The sequence below is a fragment of the Emys orbicularis genome, chromosome 5, assembly GCF_028017835.1.
Source record: "Emys orbicularis isolate rEmyOrb1 chromosome 5, rEmyOrb1.hap1, whole genome shotgun sequence".
Taxonomy (NCBI): Eukaryota; Metazoa; Chordata; order Testudines; family Emydidae; genus Emys; species Emys orbicularis.
The window spans coordinates 101,421,184-101,443,089 of NC_088687.1; the positions used below are offsets into that span (position 1 = coordinate 101,421,184).

At 41.9% G+C, this 21,906-nt stretch overlaps 1 protein-coding gene across 1 annotated transcript in view; it reads left to right on the plus strand.

Annotated features, from left to right (window-relative positions):
• The window catches only part of SMIM14 (small integral membrane protein 14), a 66,297-nt gene extending 44,722 nt beyond the window's left edge, over nucleotides 1-21,575 (plus strand). The window contains exons 3-5 of the mRNA XM_065405526.1: nucleotides 2,156-2,204; nucleotides 17,969-18,117; nucleotides 20,766-21,575. Coding sequence (XP_065261598.1) covers nucleotides 2,156-2,204; nucleotides 17,969-18,117; nucleotides 20,766-20,798 — 231 coding nt within the window. The 3' untranslated portion in view covers nucleotides 20,799-21,575. The remainder of the gene's footprint in view (nucleotides 1-2,155; nucleotides 2,205-17,968; nucleotides 18,118-20,765) is intronic.
• The last annotated feature ends 331 nt before the right edge of the window (nucleotides 21,576-21,906 follow it).

The following is a 21,906-nucleotide window of genomic DNA, read 5'->3' on the forward strand; positions in this document are numbered from 1 at the left end:
GTCCATTTAATATGCTGGGATTGACCCACGAGTGCTGACCACCTGCAAACCCCATGGCCTCCAGTAGGGATTGCAAATGTTTAGCCCCTCCCTAAATCAAGCCCTTTTATGAGTGGAATTTATCCACGTCATTCACCTCTTTAAACTGTAGGTACACCAATGTCCAATCCTTACAGTCCAGAATATTTCAATAACAAAATATTCTAAGTCAGTATAATTTGGTAAGAGAAGTTCATCCTCTTATAAGGATGATCTGCAAAGGTTTGTAATAAAAATTGGGCTTGTGCCCTTCTTTGTGATATGTAAAGAAGGCCTGGAAGTAGGTTTGGTTTGCAGTGTTGTTTCTGGGGGCGGGGGTGTCTTCTATTAGATTTTTTTTCTGCTTGTTTATTAACCATAGAAACATCAAGAAAGTTAATTTTGGTTTTCCCTGGTTTTGCTGGAGGCCTTCTTGACAGTCTCATAGCATGTTTATTATGAGCTCGTAACACCTTCATTGAAGGAAGTGTTGTGATAAATCTTTAGTAAAGGTTTCCTTTCTCCAAAATGTTCATTAGTCATTGAAGTTAAATAGGTATAAACTGAGTTTTAAATGTTCTGACTAAAAATCTCTTCCTTTCTCAATTGCTCAGCTTTTGCTGTCTTGGCCTTTGTGAAGTGTTGTGCTTTGTATAATACGTTATGTGCTTATAACAAAATGAGTGATTATACCTGCTACACCAATGTAAGATAAAACTTGGGGGAAAGTGTGAGACTTCTGCACAAGCTATTAGATTTGTTTAATCATGAACAATTACACTTGTACTATTTAGTGTTTGTGTGTGTGTGCCTGTATTGATCAATACACCAAAGTCATAGTGAGCATCCCATTGTGACAAGAAGAGATAGACGCTCCGATACTGCTATTAAAGCATGTCTTTGAAATTCAACATGGTGATTGTTTTGAGGCCAGAGACCTTTTGTTGATCCCAGGAATTTTTATGCAGATTTGCCTGAGTAAATATTGCTTCTTGAAAATCACCATTTCCTATCTCCAGCCTGTGTTTTGCAAAATATAATTTTGGTAGTATGTCAGAATCCCTGAACATTCTAAGACCAGGTCCTCACTGCCCCTCGCGACACCTGGGAAGAGAGAGAACGTGGCAGCAGAATAGATGCCCAGTGATCAATCCCTGCCTCTGCGGTCATATCCTGCAAATGTGACATGAACCCCGGAACAGAAACAAACACCAATAATAATGGGGAACCAGGAGAACATGAGTTCAAGACTCATTTATCATTAATGTTAATATTTCCCTTCACACCTTTTATAATTAATCAATATCTCATTTTCCACTGAGAGGTTGCACAAGCAGGAATAGAGCCCAACTCCCTAATAGGCTGGACACAAATCGCATTCTTTTAACCAGGCTGCTTCGCAAAACAAACCTGCGACATCTTTCTGCAGAATTGAAAGGCCAGGGTTCAACCTCTGCTAATGGGGCTGGTGATATAATTGTACATAATAGAAAATGTTTCTGCATTTTTTTTTTCTAAACCTAACAAACTAGGAAACTGTATACAAAATATACTTTCTTTAAAGAAAGTTATTAGGTTGAAAAATCAAGAATGCAAAAGATGGGAAATGCCAGAATTAAAGTGCAAATGCATTATTTTAGTATGATCACATATTAATAGATGATCCCGTGGTATTTTAATGTAGCTTTTTAATCTGATTGTAACAGCACACATCCATTATGAACCTCACAGTATATACAGGTTTATAAACTTGAACTTAAAAAATGTATTCAGACTTAAACCTTGTGTAACATACCAGGAATGTTGATAATGGAAGCAACAGTATTTTAGTCAGTCACCTTAAAGTACGTTGTATAAATAGTTATTCAGAAACCTCATAAATAACTAGGATTCTTCACATACCAAAAACCTGGTGTGAGGCAGCAATGTAGCAGTTACAATCTTTCTTATCAAAGATCTCTGATGGTTTCAGTTCAAAAATTCAACCTAGTATTCCCTAATATTTTTTAAACTCTGTATAGATCCATTATGTTGAATAAGTTTAAACTATGCAATAATTCAGATCTGTCTTGCTACTTTTGAACAGCTGATCAGGTCCCTTTCCTAACGATGAGGTCTTTCTTTTTATTCATTTCAGTTGAGGCAATCCCAGTCATACTGCACAGACACAGAATGCCTTCAAGAATGTAAGTAACCATGTTCTAACTGGAAGTGTCTGAGATTAGGACTCCTGTGAAAGTCAAAATAAGTAGCAATAATTTAACTAAAATGAGATGTTGTATGCCTGGATCTTTTTTTCTTTCTTGCAGAGTTGTGGTTTGAATTAATCTTTGTCAGATTTAAATTAATGTATGTTATGGGCCACATCCTGGGCTGAGCAACCCTGAAACCCATTGGTGTCAATGTGAGTTGCAGGAGTGCAGCACCTTTCTCAATTTGTCCCCAAGTCTAATGGAATTTAGCCTAGTAACTTTCAGGGTTCAAACTTGACCTTCCTTGCACCTGCAAGGACCATGGTACTAAGTGGGATTCACCCCAGGCAGGAGAATCATGGTTTTTCCAATACACAGAGGTTGTGCCAGGGGAGGGTGGTTTTAATGTCCACATGTAGCACTATGGGAGCCCTGCCAGCGAAGACTGCAGTGGGACTGTGCTGAATCAATACATCCCCTGAATGCCTGGGTCATGCCCCCTCCATGGCTAGTGCCATTCACTTGTAGGATTGTGCAGTCTCTTTGAACCACTGTGACCCCCCCTCCACTCCAAGAAGAGTTTCCTTCACAGAAGGGCCTCTGCCAACATCTGCCTGTGAGGGAATCTGGTCCATTATGCACCGTATACACGGCAGGGGTTCTCAGGACAAATTATTTGGTGGCCTCAGGGTGCGGCCACCAACTCTTGCTGGTGGCCGCTCTCACACTTCTTCCTAAAATATTTAATTACCTTTAGGAAAAACAAATAAATATGCACATACACACGTCCAAATCATTGTAATTTATTTATTGCTAGTTAGTAAGTCTGCTGTGAAAAGTGATATTAACAACATACAAGTATCACTTTTTACAGCAGATTTACTCAGCCCTAGGAAGTCTGGGGACAAATGAAGCCCTGGATGGGAGATCGGGGTAGGCAGCAGGGGCAATTGGGGAGGGCGGGTTGGCTGGGGAAAGCAGCGGGGGGCCAGAGCCTGAAGCCCCACAGCCGGAGCCCAGGGCTAGAGCCCAAAGCCTCACTACCAGAGCCTTCCTCCCTGCTGAAGCCCAAATTCTGAGCCCCACCGCCCCCCCCCCCCCCCCCAGCTGCCCAACTCTTGCTGGAAGCCCCAGCAACCAACACCAAGGCTGTGCATCCAGGAGCACCAGGGAGGGGGAGGGGCCGCTGCTCCCCCCCTCCATCACACCCCAGTAGGCTATGGCCACAAGAAAAGCCCCTGGTGACCGCATTTGAGAAATGCTGCACTAAAGTAGAGTGTGATGGCATTTCTCCCTGACTCAGTGGCCATTTCACTAATACAGTAGTGTTGAGGTGTATGTTCGCTTAAAATATGCTGTAAATTTCCTGTAAATAATAAGTGCACACTGACTGGACATCAGCATGTTAGCCAAATGGGATCAATTCAGACATGGAAGTGAATCTGTGTGGAGATTCCATTGAAGGTTTTGAGTGGCAGAGTGATCACCGCCTGGTAGAATTGAGCATTATGTAGTTACAGTTTGTAGTCAGGTAATACAAACATTATTGTCTGTGAATGCATTTGGAGGGGGAGTGAGCAGCAGTGGGCAAGGGAAGTGTAGTTAAAACAATAGAGTAAAATTTTCAAGAGCACCTAACTGAGGAGCCTAATTTAGTCTTTGAAAAGCATCTCATTTAGGAGCCTAAGGCCCATTTTCTAAAGTAACTTAAGCCTTAGGAGCCTAAGTCTGACTGAAAGTCATCTTTGAAAATGGGCCTCAGGCTCCTAAATGACTAGATGCCTTAGGAAATTTTACCCCAAAGCTTGTTAATGCATAAAACCTTCAATGACACATATGTCCAGGCAGCATAATGCTCAACCAAGTAGTGGCAAAAAGAACAGGAGTACTTGTGGCACCTTAGAGACTAACAAATTTATTTAAGCAAAAGCTTTCGTGGGCTACAGCCCACTTCATCGGAAAGCTTATGCTCAAATAAATTTGTTAGTCTCTAAGGTGCCCCAAGTACTCCTGTTCTTTTTGCAGATACAGACTAACACAGCTGCTACTCTGAAACCAAGTAGTGCACATACATGCTTGACTAAGCTGCCTGTTTCTGAGGGATGGATTTTTAGCCAATTGTTTCCACATGCATACCTGTCCTGGTGCTATAAGTTATACTGACCTAAGCGCTGGTGTAGACCAGGGTTCTCAACCTTTTTCTTTCTTAGGCCCTCCTCCCCAACATGCTATAAAAATTCCATGGCCTATCTGTGCCACAACAACTGTTTTTCTGCATATAAAAGTCAGGGCCCCACACTATGGGGCAGCCCTGTGAAGCTAAGTTGCTTTGGCTTCGGCTTCAGCCTCAGATGGTGGGGCTTCGGCTTTCTGCCCTGGGCCCCAGCAAGTCTAATGCCAGCCCTGATTGGCGGACCCCTGAAACCTGATTGTGGCCCCCCAGTGGGCCCCAGACCCCTGGTTCAGAACCACTGGTGTAGACAATTCTCCTGCCAACATAGCTACCACTGCTCATTGGGGCTGGAGTAATTAAGTTGACAGAAGAGCTCTCTCCCATCAACTTAGAGCATCTGCACTAGCAGCACTACAGTGGCGCGCAGCTGTATCAGTACAGCTGCGCCACTGTAAGCTCTGCAGTGTAGACATAGCCTAAGAGAGAGAGGAGGTCCCAGAAACCACAGGCCCCAAGGATGAGAGCTATGCAATCCCTGAGGCCAAGGGGAGAGGCTACAGACCAGAGAGGCCAGGACTGAGAACCACAGGACTGCACCCTTAGCAAGTTTGCAGATGACACTAAACTGGGAGGAGTGGTAGATACGCTGGAGGGTAGGGATAGGATACAGAGGGACCTAGACAAATTAGAGAATTGAGCCAAAAGAAATCTGATGAGGTTCAACAAGGACAAGTGCAGAGTCCTGCACTTAGGATGGAAGAATCCCATGCACTGCTACAGACTAGGGACCGAGTGGCTAGGCAGCAGTTCTGCAGAAAAGGACCTAGGGGTTACAGTAAATGAGAAGCTGGATATGAGTCAACAGTGTGCCCTTGTTGCCAAGAAGGCTAACGGCATTTGGGGCTGTATAAGTAGGGGCATTGCCAGCAGATCGAGGGACGTGATCATTCCCCTCTATTCGGCATTGGTGAGGCCTCATTTGGAGTACTGTGTCCTGTTTTGGGCCCCACACTACAAGAAGGATGTGGAAAAATTGGAAAGAATCCAGCGAAGGGCAACAAAAATGATTAGGGAGCAGGAGCACATGACTTATGAGGAGAGGCTGAGGGAACTGGGATTGTTTAGTCTGCAGAAGAGAAGAATGGGGGGGGGGAGATTTGATAGCTGCTTTCAACTACCTGAAAGGGGGTTCCAAAGAGGATAGATCTAGACTGTTCTCAGTGGTACCGGATGACAGAGCAAGGAGTAATGGTCTCAAGTTGCAGTGGGGGAAGTTTAGGTTGGATATTAGGAAAAACTTTTTCACTAGGAGGGTGGTGAAGCACTGGAATGGGTTACCTAGGGAGGTGGTGGAATCTTCTTCCTTAGAGGTTTTTAAGGTCAGGCTTGATGAAGCCCTGGCTGGGATGATTTAGTTGGGGATTGGTCCTGCTTTGAGCAGGGGATTGGACTAGATGACCTCCTGAGGTCCCTTCCAACCCTGATATTCTATAATTCTATGACCCAAGGAGAAGGGCAGTGTAAGACCTGAGCCCAAGGGGAGAGACTATATTTGAAGTCTATTTGTATTTAATAAGTAGAAGCCTAGCACGGGAATTTTGTCTTACGCCTGTTTGGACTTTGTGGAGTTCTGAAAGAGTCCTGAGAAAAAGGAAACTGAGGCAGGAAGTGCTTGCGGCGCCACACTAGGTCAGCAGGGGATGCTCTGGGGTAGACATACCTCACCACACCTGGGCTCCTATACATGTCTGCACTCTGGCAAGGTCAAACATCTGAATATATTAAAGAATTTTTATGGGTTTGCACCTGCAAAGTGCAGAGACAAATGTGTCTGAGTAGAAGCTTGCTGAAAATATACATCAAAATGTGTTGTCCTAATTAGAACTCCATTCATGTTTACTCTTAAAGCTTATTGTTATGTCCAAGGCTTTATCTTAGTTACAGGATTCAGATAAAACACAGTTGAGTCCTGTCCACATAACAGATACAACTATGCAGTGCAGTGTCGTAATGGGTCAGGACACAGCTATGTTGTAACCAGGATCTCTGACTCAGTTATGCTTATAGTGCAGATGTGCCATTAGATTTTCCCAGTTGCCATTAAAAGGAATGAAAGAAGGCAAAAGAATCACAGCTTGTACTTTAATGATCATTATTCATATAAGAAGGTACAACAATTTAGATTTATTTGGCCTTTTAGAATGGTTGAGTTACAAATGCTTTGCTTTCTGCAATCACCTGATATTCATGCAAATTGCATATAATCATGGCTTTAAAAATTTACTTACTGTTTGTCCAAAATCAGATAGCTGAAGAGTAACTGTCTGCTCAGCAAGAATCAGTGTAAAGTTAGTCCAATCAGATAAGGATTGGAAAAGGACATCTTCTTCTTCCAGCGTGGTGCAGCTGCTTTGCACCATGCCACCACTGTATTCTGGTTGTAAATCTGGCTCAACTGGTCCAGGGAGGATGATCCTAATTTAAAATGATCCTTAAATGGCATTTAGCCTCTTTCACAGGTATGGAATTTTACAATGAGTTGCAAGCATCCAGTCACTTCTGAGAAGGAGAAAGGGGCATGTATGTCAGGGGATAGTGATAGCATGGTCTAGCAGTTTCAGTATTCACCTGCGTTGGGAGTTGTGTTCCTGTCTCTGCCACAGACTTGCTTTGTGACAAGTAACCCATCTATAAAATAGAATGGTAATACTTCCTCCTTCCCAGTTGGGGGGGAGGGGGCATGAGGCTTAGTTCATTAATGTTTGTGAAGCACTTTGAGATCCTTGGGCTGATGGGTATTGTATAGAAGAGCCAAGTTCTATTCAATTATTTTATAATGTGCACAGTTTAGTTCCAGTAGGGGGTCGCTTTCTGTTAATGGCTTAGGATGACATTTTGACTGACTGTTTTTAATTGGGTAAACAACAAGTGTTGCAAAACTCTCAAGAATCAAATAACAGAATAAACAGATTGAGCCTGGAGAATCTGCTGGAACTGTTGTTTTCTGAGGTGGGTTATGACTATTCTGGGCCCTGCTCCATGAGAATGTCACATCCACCCTCACTCTCAGACAGACAGGCATGAGGCATGGACTTCCATTCATTGCCTCCTTCCCCTTAAATCAGGTTGTCATGAGTCTACAGTTGTGATGGATCTAGAATCCCGCTCCTTTTTCCTAAGTCCTGCACCAGCAGCAAGTGACTAGCTGGCTAGCAGCAATCAGCTCGGTACTATGCTTCCTGCCATTTACTGATTCATAGTTCTTCACTGCTGGGCCCAGATCCCAAAATTCTTGCTTTAATTCTCCCCTGACAGTTCATTCGGGTGGTTCATGTTTCCTTCTGGAAAGCCAGCTGCTCATGTTGTTATAGACAAATCCTATGGCTACAGATCATAGAAGTAACTGCTGAGATTTATGTGTGTTTTGGTTTGGGAAACAACAGGGCTGTGGCTCAGTGATGTCATAGGTGTATCATGTTTTTCTGTTGCTACCAACTAAGGAGAGGCAACGACAGAAATCCATGTAAACTCCCTAAACACTGTGGATTATGATTCTTTCTGTGAAATGTATCCTTTAACCCCAAATTTAAGATTTTTTGGAGCTTGCATCCAGCCAATGTTTATTTTTACTATCTCTCTTAGGGGTAGGTATCATTAGAGTTCAGCTTGTATTGCAGACTGGACCTGTTCTTCATAGTGGAGGATTTTAACTGAAAGATTTCTTGGGGAGTTGTGTAACTACAAACTAAAGAGGTCATCTTAAAGCCTTTTATATATCTCTTTAGGGTAACAAGGATTCTAATTTATAACTTAGGCAAGGAAGCACATGATACAATAAGGGAGTGCTGCTCAGGGTAGTTAGTAATCGTACATTAGCACTTTGAAAATACTGTATAAGGTGCTACACAAACATTAGAAGCCCTATTCCTCTCTCCTAGCTATCTCTCCTTTGCTCTCAGGATCCTGTACAGTGACCAGGGAACTGAGTTTAACAAATGTGCTTAAGCACAGTTTGTAGCTGAACTAGGTTGTAATACAGTTTGGATGGGTCCAAGTGTGTTAGAATCAGGTTCTAGCCAAACTTAGGCTATTCACCAGTTATCCTGACACTATTTGGCCCCATTCCCACTGCATCTCAGATCCCAGTTCAATCACAACTGAGATTAAGGTTGAACTTGCTTCCTTTACCTGTATGCCTTAGTTAGGGAGGGTGTAGTATTCTTCAGAATCTGTTACTCAGGAAATCTCTTAACATAAGTGGAAGGGGAGAAGCCACACTTTACGTAGAGTGGATGAATTATAGCTTTTTGCCTCAATTCACAGATCAAGCGACAGAGCAGTTGCAGCTATTAGGTGAAAGGTAAGATGACATGGACTCAAGTGCCTGCAGTATGCAGATGGCACATAGCATTACCTATCTTTCACCAGATAGGATCATACTACTACCGACAAGATGACCCACTGTTTGTATAGGATCAGCTCATGGATGGTTGAAGCGGAACCCGAGAAGAGAAGGATGATGTTTGTGGGCAAAGGAAAGCACTCTGAGACTTTCCAGCCATGGTAGAGGCTGCTTTAATTGAAGGTGCACACCCATAAATTGGTCATTTCCGTCTGTAGTTTAGGAGTGCTCATGAATTCCTTGCTGACACAAAGCTCTCACGTGGCAGCATCTGCAAGGATGCCTTCTACCATCTCCAGTTGTCTAGAAGCTTCTGTCCCATCTTGGCAGATGGTGACCTGTCTCAATTATATATACCTTTATCACCATCCATCTGGACTACAGCAGTAAAGCCATCAATGCTTAGGAATCTCCAGCTGGAACAGAACTCTGCTGCATGTCTCCTTAGCAAGGGTGGCTACTCCAACCACATCAAACCTGTCCTCCATTCTCCACACTGTCTTTGCATAGAACTTCAAGTCATGTTCAAGGTCTTGGTCCTTATCGTCAAGGTGCTCAATGCCTTGGCCTTAGAACTTCTAAATGATAGCTTGAAGTTCCAAGATGAGGACTTTGGTCATAAGTTCTGCTTCTCTGGCACAATGGAACTTTCTGCCTTCACTGTGCAGGAGACAGAGCTTTCTTGGGGGTTAATCTGAGACTGTGGAATTTAACTCCCCCAGAAATAAAGGACTATAGCTGGGCTTTTTTTTTTTTTTTTTTTTTTTTTTAAATAGTTCACCAAAAAATGCAGTTTTGGGTCAACAAACTTCATGAATTTGACACACATTTGCTGAATAGTTTTGGACAAAAGAAAATTTGTGGCTAGATATACAAGAGAACTTAGACATGCACTTATACGCACTATCCCAGTGGTTAGGGTATTCATGTGGGAGACCCAGGTTTGAATCCCTGCTCTAGACCAGGGATTTGAACTCAGATCTTCACTCTGCAAGGTGAGTGTCCTAACCACCAGGGCTATAGCATATTCTGGGGTGGGTTTTTCCTTCTCTTCTGTTGAAGCTGTTCCACTTTGTATAAATAATCATGTATTCACTGGGCCAGGTAGAGAAAAAATGACTCTGTAGCCTGGTGATTATTATAAAAGTCTAAAAATGCCCAGAAAAAAACCAAGAAGTTTTGGGTCCAACAACATTTTGTTCGACCTGAAATGAACTTGTTATTGACTTTTTAGATTTGTTGAAAATTCTGAAAATATTTGGGATTGGGTGGAATTAAAAAATTCCCCCCTACCCCTGACTGCCAGAGACTGAAAAATCAGTTAAGTGCCCAGCTCTACTAAAAGTCGTCACAGATCTCACCATCTTTCAGTCCAAGTGCAAGGTTCACTTCTTTGACCTGTCTTCTCTAATGGAAACACAAAACAATGAGTACATTAAATGCATACACACAGTTCTCCTCCTGCCGAGAGAGAAAAAGAACAAACCATACATGATAGATGCTAGTCACATCGCTTAAGGCACTACTAGAAGGCTATTGGCTCCTGGAGTAATGACGTGGTATAAGGACCTATGCAGAATAGAAGTTGGTCATCTCCTGACCTTTCAATCAAGGTCTTAGAAAATAGACCCTCTCTCTGGTGCTCTTTTGTTGTTTGTCTGGTCACTCAGCTCTTACAGTGCTGACTCCCATTGTTTCTGCATTCTGAGAATATGCCATACTGAGGGAAGGGAAGGAAAGGCAACCAGTAGTTAGCAATGGAGTACTTTGTGTAGTATTTCTTTTCTGCTCTCCCATTGGGAGGAGGTCCCTCCTGGATCTTGAGCCTTGTAGTGTTTAATCTCTGCTTCTGGCAAGGTCAGTGCATGGTCTACCTTGCCCTTTCAATTTGATCTATTAGGCCTTGTCTACCCTACAAAGCTTTGTTGACAAAAGGCAGCTTTTGTCGACAAAACAGTGAATGCATATACACTGCGAGGCGACTTTTGGTGGCAAAAATGCCCTGTTTTGGTGACAAAATACAAGCACCCTGACGAGAGACATAAGGCTTTTTCCTTTAAATTTTTGTCAACGAAGTGCCAGTGTAGATACCATGCTTGATTTTATTGCTTTAATTGGCCTCCAGTAGGTGTCCCACAAAGCCCATCATGACTGCTCTGGTCAGCAGTTTGAACTCCAATGCCCTGCAGCCAGGTAAACAACCATCCGCCCCTCCCCCTTAGAAGCCCTGGGAATTTTTGAAATTCCATTTCCTGTTTCGTGGAGAGGTCTCATCTCATCTTCCCAGGTGACCGTGGCAGGTTATCACTGCAGAGCTGCTAGATGTGCTCAGTATATGGGGAGAGGAGGCTGTGCAGTCCCAGCTGCGCTTGAGCCATAGGAATTGTGATACTTACAGGCACATTTCTCAAGGCTTGTGTGAAAAGGGTTACGATCGGGACACACTGCAGTGCAGAGCGAAGATAAAGGAGCTGAAGCAGGCATACCATAAGGGAGCTGCACCTGAGACCTGCTGGTTCTATAAGGAACTGGGTGCTATCCTCGGTGGTGACCCCACATCCACCGCCAAGAGCCCCATGGAACTTGGCGGGACTGGAGGCGGTGGAAAGAGGACCTAACCCAGAGGACAAAGTCATTGATGAAGAGGTGGAGTTAGATGATGATGTGGAGCTCCCGGCAGGGTCACCTGGTGGGGCAAGCAGCCAGGAACTGTTCACCACTCCAGAGGTGTCTAGTCAGTCTCAGCAATTGCTCTCCAGCGAGCAAGAAGCAGGAGAGGAGACGTCTGGTAAGTGGCTGTGGTTTGTGTAGTGTGGAGGTGGGTTCAGGGTATAGAAATGTACAAGGCTGGCTGTGTTTCTGTGAGCTGGACATTCCCTGTGTAGCTAATCAGTATGGGAACAGGGTGTTGATGCACGCTGAGATCTCATGGGAATCCTCCAGAGAGCTCTCCAGGAAAGTTTCCTGGAGGTACTGGTAATCCTCTGCTGAGGCTTCCTTGGCTTTGTTCTTTTCCCCATTGTAGGAAAATTTCCCGCACCATTTGGCAATCACTGGTGCAGGGACCAAAGTGTCACACAGGCGAACAGCATAGGGAGCAGCGCGGAAGCCACAAACATGTAGTAGATGTACCCTCGTTTCCCTGCTTACCCTTAGCAGTAAGAGATCTGCTAGAATGACCCCTGCCGGTGGAAAAGTGTGTGAGAATTTTAGGATTTTTTCCCAAGTCAGCTGCACCACAGCCCTTGCAGAGTGAGTGCCTTTTTCCCCAGGTGGAGCCCCCCTCCCCACCCCGCCAACACTCACCATGCTTTGGGTGTTCGCAGAGATGTGTACTTGCCAACGGTCAGTGAGAAAGTGATTGTTATGTTGCAAAAGGTGTATTTTATTGAAATATTTCAATGCTGTGCGTGAATTTAACAATCATGCTTCTGTGCATTGTTCCTGAAGATGCATGTGTGCGTTGTGCACCTTCCCGGACCACCCCACGTTGATGTCAGTGAAATGCCCATGGTGATCCACAAGTGCTTGCAACACCCTGGAGAAGTAACCCTTCCTATTGATGTACTCCGTCACAAGGTGGTCTGGTGCCAAATTTGGAATATGTGTGCCATCTATTGCCCCTCTACAGTTAGGGAACCCTGTTTCTGCAAAGCCATCCACTATTTCATGCACATTTCCCAGAGTCATTCTGGTGTCCTTGCGCCGCAGTGCTGGGGTGAGCTCCGCACATAGTTCCAGGAAGGTGTCTTTCCACATCCGAAAGTTCTGTAGCCATTGCTCATCATCCCATACCTGCATGACGATACGATCCCACCATTCAGTGCTTGTTTCTCGAGCCCAAAAGCAACGGTCTACCCTGTGCAACTGTTCTGTGAATGCCAAAAGCAATCTGAAGTTGCTCCTATCCATATCACACAGCATGTCAGGCAACTGGGAGTCTTCTTCAGTTAGGAATTTTGCGATTAACTCCACTGCCCTTCACGATGTGTTCATGACAGTTAACAGAGCATAGGAGAGCAGTGCGGGATCCATCCCTTCTGACAAAGATGCCGGAGTGCACAGCAAAGAAGGGTCATTGAAAAATTCCACAAAAGAAAGCTGCAAGCCCATGGAGTGCTGGGACAGAAAGCAATGCCTCACGGAACATTGAGCCCGGTCCCAAAATGTGCTGCGATCCACTCCGCCTTCCCACAACACCTAGCGACAAAAGGTGTCGAGCTGGACTGTGGGATAGGTACCCACAGCATATTGCCCACACTGTCAGTGATAGTGCTCCAACTGTGGATGCACTCTGCTGACAGAGGGAGCAAATGTGAACATGACATTCTGATTTTTATTATGCCGATTTTTGAGTGTCAACATCAGTTTTGTGACAAAACTTGGTAGTGTAGACAAGGCCTAATTTTTTCATAGATTCTAAGGTCAGAACAGACCATTTTGATTATTTAGTCTCGCCTCCTGTATAACACAGGCCATAGAACCTCCCCAAAATAATTCCTAGCTCATATCTTTTAGAAAAACATCCAATCTTGATTTTAAAATTGCCAGGGATGTAGAATACACCATGACCCTTGGGAAATTATTCCAGTGGTTAATAAATTACCATTTCTTGATCATGGCCACAGAGGCAGGAGAGACTAGAAAGAGATGTGTTCTATAGGAGGCTAACGTGAGAAGGCAGGGCACATCCCTGCAAATCTGAAGATTAGTGAGGGGGAGGAGAAGGGAAATCAAAGACCATAGGGAGAACTGGAGGGGAGGAAAGAACAGAAAAAGAGGGAGGATCATAGAACTAAGGGGGGAGAGAAGAGGGAGCTGGCAGATGGTAGTGCAGTAGGTTGGACTCCCTTGACTCTTACAAATGAGCACAAGATGAATAATACTAATTTATTTCAAAGTTTATCAGACTAACTGGAAACAAAGCAGGCAATATTTAAGGAGTAGTCATCTGTGACTGTTAATGTTGCAAGTCAGTACAATGACTCAGAAAGGTAGTCTACAATTTTAGTATGGTAAATGCAGATCAGAACTGATGTAAAGTCTCTTGTGATTCATGGATGAACTTTAAGGGTATAATTCAGATCCTTCACATGGGTGAGAACTCCTATTAAATTAAACAAAATCTTTCTGGGATAGAGCAGATATAGGTAGGATTAATAGATTATTAGGTCAGTTGAAAAGTTCTAATATATCACACTTAACCTCCTCATTTCCCATTTTGAATCAATCCCAACTCTGAAGTATTATAACTTAAATTCTAAAGACTTTGAATCATCTTTGGCCATCCACCATGGGCCATTTACACATGAGGGAACCAGTTACACATAGTAATTTCCCAGCACACTTAAACTATGAGTTGACCTTGCAGTGTTCACAGGACCGAACTGTTTTTACCATGTACCCTGCATGTTCTCTAGCCCTGCAACACCAAGGCTATAACCTGATTTAGGGACACAACTAAAATAGGGCTTGTTCTCTGTCTGCTCTGCAAGACCAAGGCATGTTTTAACTGTATCATGGGATGTAATTGGGTCTCCTTATGCCGCCCCTCTGTACCTGAGTGAAATTTACTCAATGGGAATAAAAAGAATGTGAATACAGTCAAAATACATTAACATGACATTGCTAACACAACTGGGTTTTTGACAATTGAAGTTTGTGAAACTGGCTAGTCAAGTGATATGTGACTTTAGGACCCAAGTTAGCAAAGCATTTAAGTACTTGCTGAACTTTTATGAACGGGGTGGACTTAAGCATGTGCTCAAAGTTAAGCTTGTCCTTACGTGTTTTGATGACTTGTTAATGTATATACATTACAGTATACAGTCTTGTAATGAGTAATCTAATCTCTCTGTAATATTCCCTACTGCGCTTTAACAAAGTACTGTTTCAAAAGCACTACATTAAAGCAGTGGCGGCTCTCAACCTTTCCAGACTACTGTACCTCTTTCAGGAGTCTGATTTGTCTTGCGTACCCCAAGTTTTATCTCACTTACAGACTACTTGCTTACAAAATCAGACATAAAAATACAAAAGTGTCACAGCACACTATTACTGAAAAATTGCTTACTTTCTCATTTTAACCATATAATTATAAAATAAATCAATTGGAATATAAATATTGTATTTACGTTTCAGTGTATAGTATATAGAGCAGTATAAACAAGTCATTGTCTGTATGAAATTTTAGTTTGTACTGACTTTGCTAGTGCTTTTTATGTAGCCTGTTGTAAAACTAGGCAAATACCTAGATGAGTTGATGTACCCCGTGGAAGACATCTGCGTACTCCCAGGGGTATATGCATATCCTTGGTTGAGAACCACTGTGTTAAAGCACACTAGGGAACCTTTAGTGCACACCAACAGGATCTGCATGGATCAATCAATGTGCAATGCATTAGTACACTTTAAAAATCACACCCCTGTAGTCCACACTACTACTTCTTTGTGTAGACAAACCCTTAGGTACAAGTAACCATTTCCAGTTCTTTTCTGGTGTTAATAGGATATACACCAGGGTTTTTTTATTTTTATTTTTTTAGTATCAGGAATGTTTTGTTGGTGTTCATTGGTTAAAACCTAAAATCAGAAGCCCTAGAGGGTCCTCAAAGGTCAACTATTCTACACGTCTGTTCTGAGGCAGGGTTAAGTATTATGTGATGGGGATGTGATGCATAAAGGCCTCCCAAAGTTTCAAATATTGATGCACCAAGCTGATTAATGTTGTTTCACTTGTACAGAACAAGACTGCAAGCTGAACGCTTGCCTGCACAATTATACATGCTGTTCTGAATCAGTATTTTATGTCATAACTAGCAAACTGAAAGTTACATTTCCTGTTACTATATGTTCTCATTTTGCACCTGCTAGATCTCCTTCTGACCCATACCCAGAGTGGCTGACCTTCAAACTCTCATTAGAATGTTTTTTTGTAATTGGCATTTATAGTTGAACCCGTTCTATGTTCGCAGCTTTTCCAGATTTGAGATGTCTCCATTTCAAACATTTGAAAAGCAGGAGTTTAATGGCAATTCCTTTAGTTCATAAAATCAAAAGAGTTGTCTCATTGGGTCTGAGAAAGTGCTGCTGAGGTCTGATTTTTCATAATTCATCCCAATTTTTCTGTTATATTTTTGAGTGAATTTTATGTACATGAAGGATATCAGATCGATGGCTCTGGATCATGAAGTCTTGTATTACAGAAGAGCTGTGTTGTGGGCAGCAGTCCTGCAAGCTTCCCCACCATAGCCGATTAGCTTGCCTTAACTCTGTTATGTAGACATCACCTTCATGGATGAGGGAATAGTTCTCTGTGCCCACTGAGCCCTTGGGCTCTCTTGAAAATGCCATTAAAGGGGACAACAGTGATAATAGTTTTCCATTGTGAAAACTTGTGCTCAAGGAACTTGACTGACCCCACCCCACTCACTGCAAATAGATCATCAAACAGCTATTACTGGTGGTAACTGCCAGTGAACATTGAACATTGACATAGGCCAGATTTAAACCAGCATGGTAGAGGTGAAAGACTCTATATGTAATTGTCAAAGATAATAGAAATGAGTGGATGCTAAAAACCTGCAAATTTCAAGGCCCTGGTTCTCCCTGTGGATTTTCCCCAGACTTTGAGGTTTTGTACAAAATCTAAACTTTCATAAATAAAATCATCTAGCTTTTCTTGTTCTGAAGATTACCTCCCAATAGCATTGCATTAGTTACCTTCTGATGAGTAATACACAAACTACACCACGTAAAGTCAATGACAATTTTGCTGTTGGATTCAAAAGATATATTATGAGCCTGAAAGAGAAGGAATTCAGAGTGATGGGATGTTAAATCAAATGCTTAATTAAGGTAATTTTAAATACTAGCATTTCACTACTACTTGTAGCAGAAACGTGCAGCTAATGTGCTAAACCTGGCACCACTGATCTCAGGAAAAAGGCTGCATATTTTAAATATGCAAATAATCAGATATTTGGGAGACTTTAAATACTTATTTCTCCCTGGTAGTACAACCAGACAACTCCATTCAGGGGAATTTCTCAATTTTGTGGAAATATGCTGTAGTTCCATTTGTTATTTTGTTGTAAATGTCAGTATATCGGCTTCCCTTTTTTATCAGTCCCTGCCTCTGCCTCCTGCAGCACTCTTCTTCACAGAAATTAAGGACCTCCTGCACCCTGACACACCAATATTTTGGTTTTAGGAAGAAAGGGAAATAGTTTATAGTAGTTATGCCACTCTGTTAGGGAACATGATCTCAGTGACCACCACACAGCTCACATATTGAGTCAAATACTTAAATGAGAAATCTTTGCCACACCAAGCTCATGACTAATGCCAAGACAGACATCTGTTTGCACAATCTTTGCAATACATAATTTTGAATTTCCATCAAATTTAGAAACATCAGTCTCCTTGGAAACAATTGGAGAGCTAAATTAACAGTAAACAATTTATTCTGAGTGGTTTGCAAACTTCTTTTCGCAAGTAGGTATAACGATCCTCTGTGCTTGGGCTGTGATAGCAGGGTTTGAACCTGGACCTTCAGTGTTAAAAGCAAGCTTTTCCCACTAGCTTTATTAGGCAGCAGTTGTAGTAGACTCCTCCACCTATGTAGATCAGCCAGTAGAGGGGAACAAAGACTCATGCTCATCTACTGTGGGTTACACAAAGAACTAGACGCCTTCCTTGTTCCTACATACACAAGATTGCTTAAGAGCAAGTGGAGGCTAACAACTCTGCATGGTGCATTGGGGTTTGCAGTGTGAATGGCCTATAAAAATGGGCTATGAAAATCATACACCATTCCCCCTACAAGTGTGGAATATTTCACTTATATTGATATATGTATAATATTATGTTGTTGTTTTGCACTGATATCAGTTGTAAATCATTCTGAACACTGGTCTTTGTATACTCTGCGCACAGTAACATAGTGTGCTCTTTTTATCTGCAACCCATTAAGAGGGAATTTAATTGCAGCTTTAGGAAATTGGCACTTTTTTGTCAACCTTACAAAAAATTGTGAATCTTAAAGCCAAGCAGACAGAATAATCACAGCTGTGAACCAAAACTGTTGTAGTTCGGTCTGATACTTGTGTTGTTTACACTTTCATGCTGATAAAAGGACTCTGCTCCCACACGCTTTTATAATTTAGTTTTCTCTGTCTGTAGTGCCAGGACCAAATTCCTCTGGTGATAACGGCATCAGTATTGCCATGATAATGATGGCCTGGGTGGTTATTGCTCTTGTCTTGTTTTTGCTGAGACCAACTAATCTAAGAGGATCCAACATGGCTGGAAAACCAGCCAGTCCACATAATGTAAGTATGTCTGTATCTTGAAGCAATCTACCTAAAGAATCTAAATAAAATATCTAGATTTAGGAACATTTAAAAGTACACTACATTATATTCATTAGTTTTTCCCCAAAACTGTTTTCCTATGCTTTCTACTGCTATTTTTTGGTACCACATTAATATTAAAATGTATATGTTCCCTTCTGCAAAAGTCTCTCAGACTAGAAATAATTAAGTCTTTTGTTTAAAGTGTGGTTATATTCTGAAAAGTAACTGTAAAAACAGCATCTTTTCAGTGAATAGATCTGCTCCCTCTGCCTATTTTATTGACAAAACTAAGGCTATGTCTACACTGCCACTTTTGTCGTTAAAACTTTTGTCACTCAGGGGTGTGAACAAACACTCTCCTGAACGACAAAAGTTTTAACGACGAAAAGCACCGGTGTGGACAGCGCTTTGTCAGTGAGAACCATGCTCCTGGTGAAAAAGCTATGACCCCCTCATTGGGGGTGATTTTATTTTTTCACCAGGAGAGCTCTCCTAGTGATAAAGAGCAGCTACACAGTGCACCTTACAAAGACGCAGCTGCAGTGGCACAGCCACACTGTTGTGAAGTGTGCAGTGTAGACATAGTGTAAGTTTTCACTGATTATACTTCTGTGAGTCCTGCAGGGACTTAGATTGAGCTGGATTCTATTCCTTGTGGTGAACCATAAACTGAAGTGTTATGTTCTGATCAGTAATACCCACTCAAACCCACAAGATGCACTTGAGTAACCAAGGGCCTCAATTTGATCTGCAGAATCTTTATCAAGATGGCAAGAACTGAGATGTGTTTTTAGGATGGTGGTTAACACCCCCCCCCCCATTTTTTTTAACTTTACACTGAGCAATATGATGTGGAAATAGTTGAGATGATAAACATGGTGTAAAGGACCAGGGCATAGATGGTCTGACCTAATGGTCATAGGTGGGGTGAGTTCTCCCCATCAGGGCCAGTAGTCACCAGGCAGGAGTTGGAGGACTCACAAGGGCCAGGTTCCATAAGCAAGAGTCAGGGTCAAGCTGGAGTCAGAGGCCAGAGATCAAGCAAAGTCTAGCATTGCCACAGGCCAAACTCTGTGTGGTTACCCAAACAACTTTCTGGGGCAACCCCTGGGGTTAAATAGGACACTTAGCCAATCAGAGGGCTGCAGGGTACTGTCACTCTGGGTCTCTTGGATGGCGCTTCCTGCAGTGCCTACTCTCCATAGTGCTCCTGGCTATAGCTCTGCATGGGCACTGTGGGGATATCAGATGTCCCAGGCTCTGCAGACCCAGGTTCTAATTCCTAGATCCTTACATATGGAATATCACAAAGTCACCCATCAGAGTAGGACTCCACTTCCAAAACAAAACCAAACTGAACATAGACTTACTGAGGCCACCCTTGGAGTCTGCTGTACAGAAGAGCACAAGTAGGATAGAGTGTGCTGTGACGACAACACTGCTGGATTCTGTTGGAAATAATTTTCCTAGTAATTTTATTTTTATCATGACTCAGTTTCCACAGAAGCACTTATTGGTCCAAAGGCCATTAGGCATTGGTTGCATCCAAAATATCAGTATAAGCATATATGCTCTGATATTCTATGCCCTAGCAACAATTACAGTTATAAGCGTTGGCTGAATACTCACAACAGGTTCAGTCCTGGGAGACACCTTCCCATCATAGCATGGCTCCAGGGGGTCAGGGAAAGCTCTGACAAAGAAACCCTAGAAAACTTTGCTTTTTTTATACACTATAACAAACAAGTGATATCATTGCTGATTATCAGAACTTGACTCAGGTCAGATGAAACAGCTTAGGTCTGAACCCTGTCCTCTGCTCTGGTCAAGACAAGATTAGTGATTGGGCCTGTTTCTTCAAGGTTTTCTTATGTCATTTTGCCATATTTCTTTCTAACCACTAAACTAAGCATTGTTTTATAACAAATGAAAAAGACCAATTATTTACTGCACCTGATATCTAATTAGCTATATTTTCTTGATTTCTGTTATCTCAACCCAAACCTTAAATAAGATACACTGGTATTTTAAAGGTCACTACAAGTTTTATACAAACAATCCTCCTTTTTCATTATCTTATTCCTTCTAGGGTTGCCAACCCTCCATGGTAGCCCTAGAGTTTCCAGGAATGAAAGATTATGTTGTGATGAAACCTCCAGGAATATGTCCAACCAAAATTGGCAACCCTAATTCTTTCTGGTCACATGCTTTACACCTATCACTCATGCTAAAATCCAAATTCAATTTAAAACCATAGTTCACTCAGGCCTAATGTAGGCCTAAATTCCTACATACTCAAATAACTCTCCTTCAGTTGAAGCTGCATCCATCCAGTTGTCTTCAACCTGGGGGAAGATCAGTGATCCCAGCACACTGTCAAGGTGGGAGGAATGTAAGCAAACAAATAAGAGTAGAAATGGGACCTTTGGGACTGTAGTTGGGGGTTGGCAAAATCCATGCTGAAGGGAAAAACAGAATTGCGTCTGTTTGTTATTTACTTTGAATATTGGAGGAGGATTTAAAAAACAGGAAGCATGTATCTCCTTTGTATTCATTCTTTTTATAAGTCATAAGTAGACTAGAATTTCTAAATCAGTGCATTTTTTTTCCTTTTGTACAACCAGGGACAAGAACCACCAGCCCCACCCGTGGATTAGACCTTGTAATTCTGGAAATGCTCGACAGCTAAAACCTTGCACGACCAAATGAACGCAAGTGATCAGAGTACTAAATCCCATTCGATACTATTTTCCTTTTGCATTTACATAAAGCAGGATGATATTATTTTGGTATGGAACAGCTAGTAGCTATTTCACTTTTAAATTAATTCTTGCTTTATATATTACCATTCCTAGTAGGTGATATTTGAATAAACAATAAGGAGCTGCAGGGGGTGGGGTTTTGGTTGTTGTTTTACTGTGGACATTCCACTCATTCTCTTTTTGTTACAATGATTACAATACATAATTTCTTTGCAGTGGTCTCTGGCATAATTGAAGGAAAATTTAAATCCTTGTGCATTTATAGTTATTAAAAGTTATTTTTCAGATTAATTCTCTTTTTCCCCCTACATATTTTGGAAACTTAGTTGCAAACATTAGCTTGAGTTTTGGGTAGAAAAAGTGAAATTACTTTACCTTTACCTTGCTGTTCAGAGCAGCTTTAACTCTTTGGACCGCTAACCTAGTTTTTAGGCTGTTGCAAAAGCATGGATCTGCTGTAATGAATGTACATCTATGTGTGTAAAAAGAACAGGAGTACTTGTGGCACCTTAGAGACTAACAAATTTATTAGAGCATAAGCTTTCGTGGGCTACAACCCACTTCTTCGGGCTGCTACTCTGAAATCTATGTGTGTGTGCATGAGTATGTGTCTGAGAATTATCACCATCAAAAACTTGTCTGACGTGTAAGGAATTTACACAAAAGATTATTATCACCAAAATGAAATTAAATACATTCACCAATAAATGAGCTGTCTGATTCAGTATATTTTTAAAGACAACTAAAACTTGGGCTACTAAATTCTAAAAGAGAATTGTTTACAAACTTTACAAAAAGAAAAATCTAGTGACAAGTATCCATTATAATTTTCTGTCCTGAGTATAATCTTATAATAATCAATATCTTAAATTTTTTGCTGCAACACGTAACAAGATCAAAATGTTATTAACCAGTCATTAACTTCAGAAAATTGTCACTTACTTACAATTTGGTTTTTACTTGTATATTGTAAATATATAAGTAAAAGTAATATATATATTAC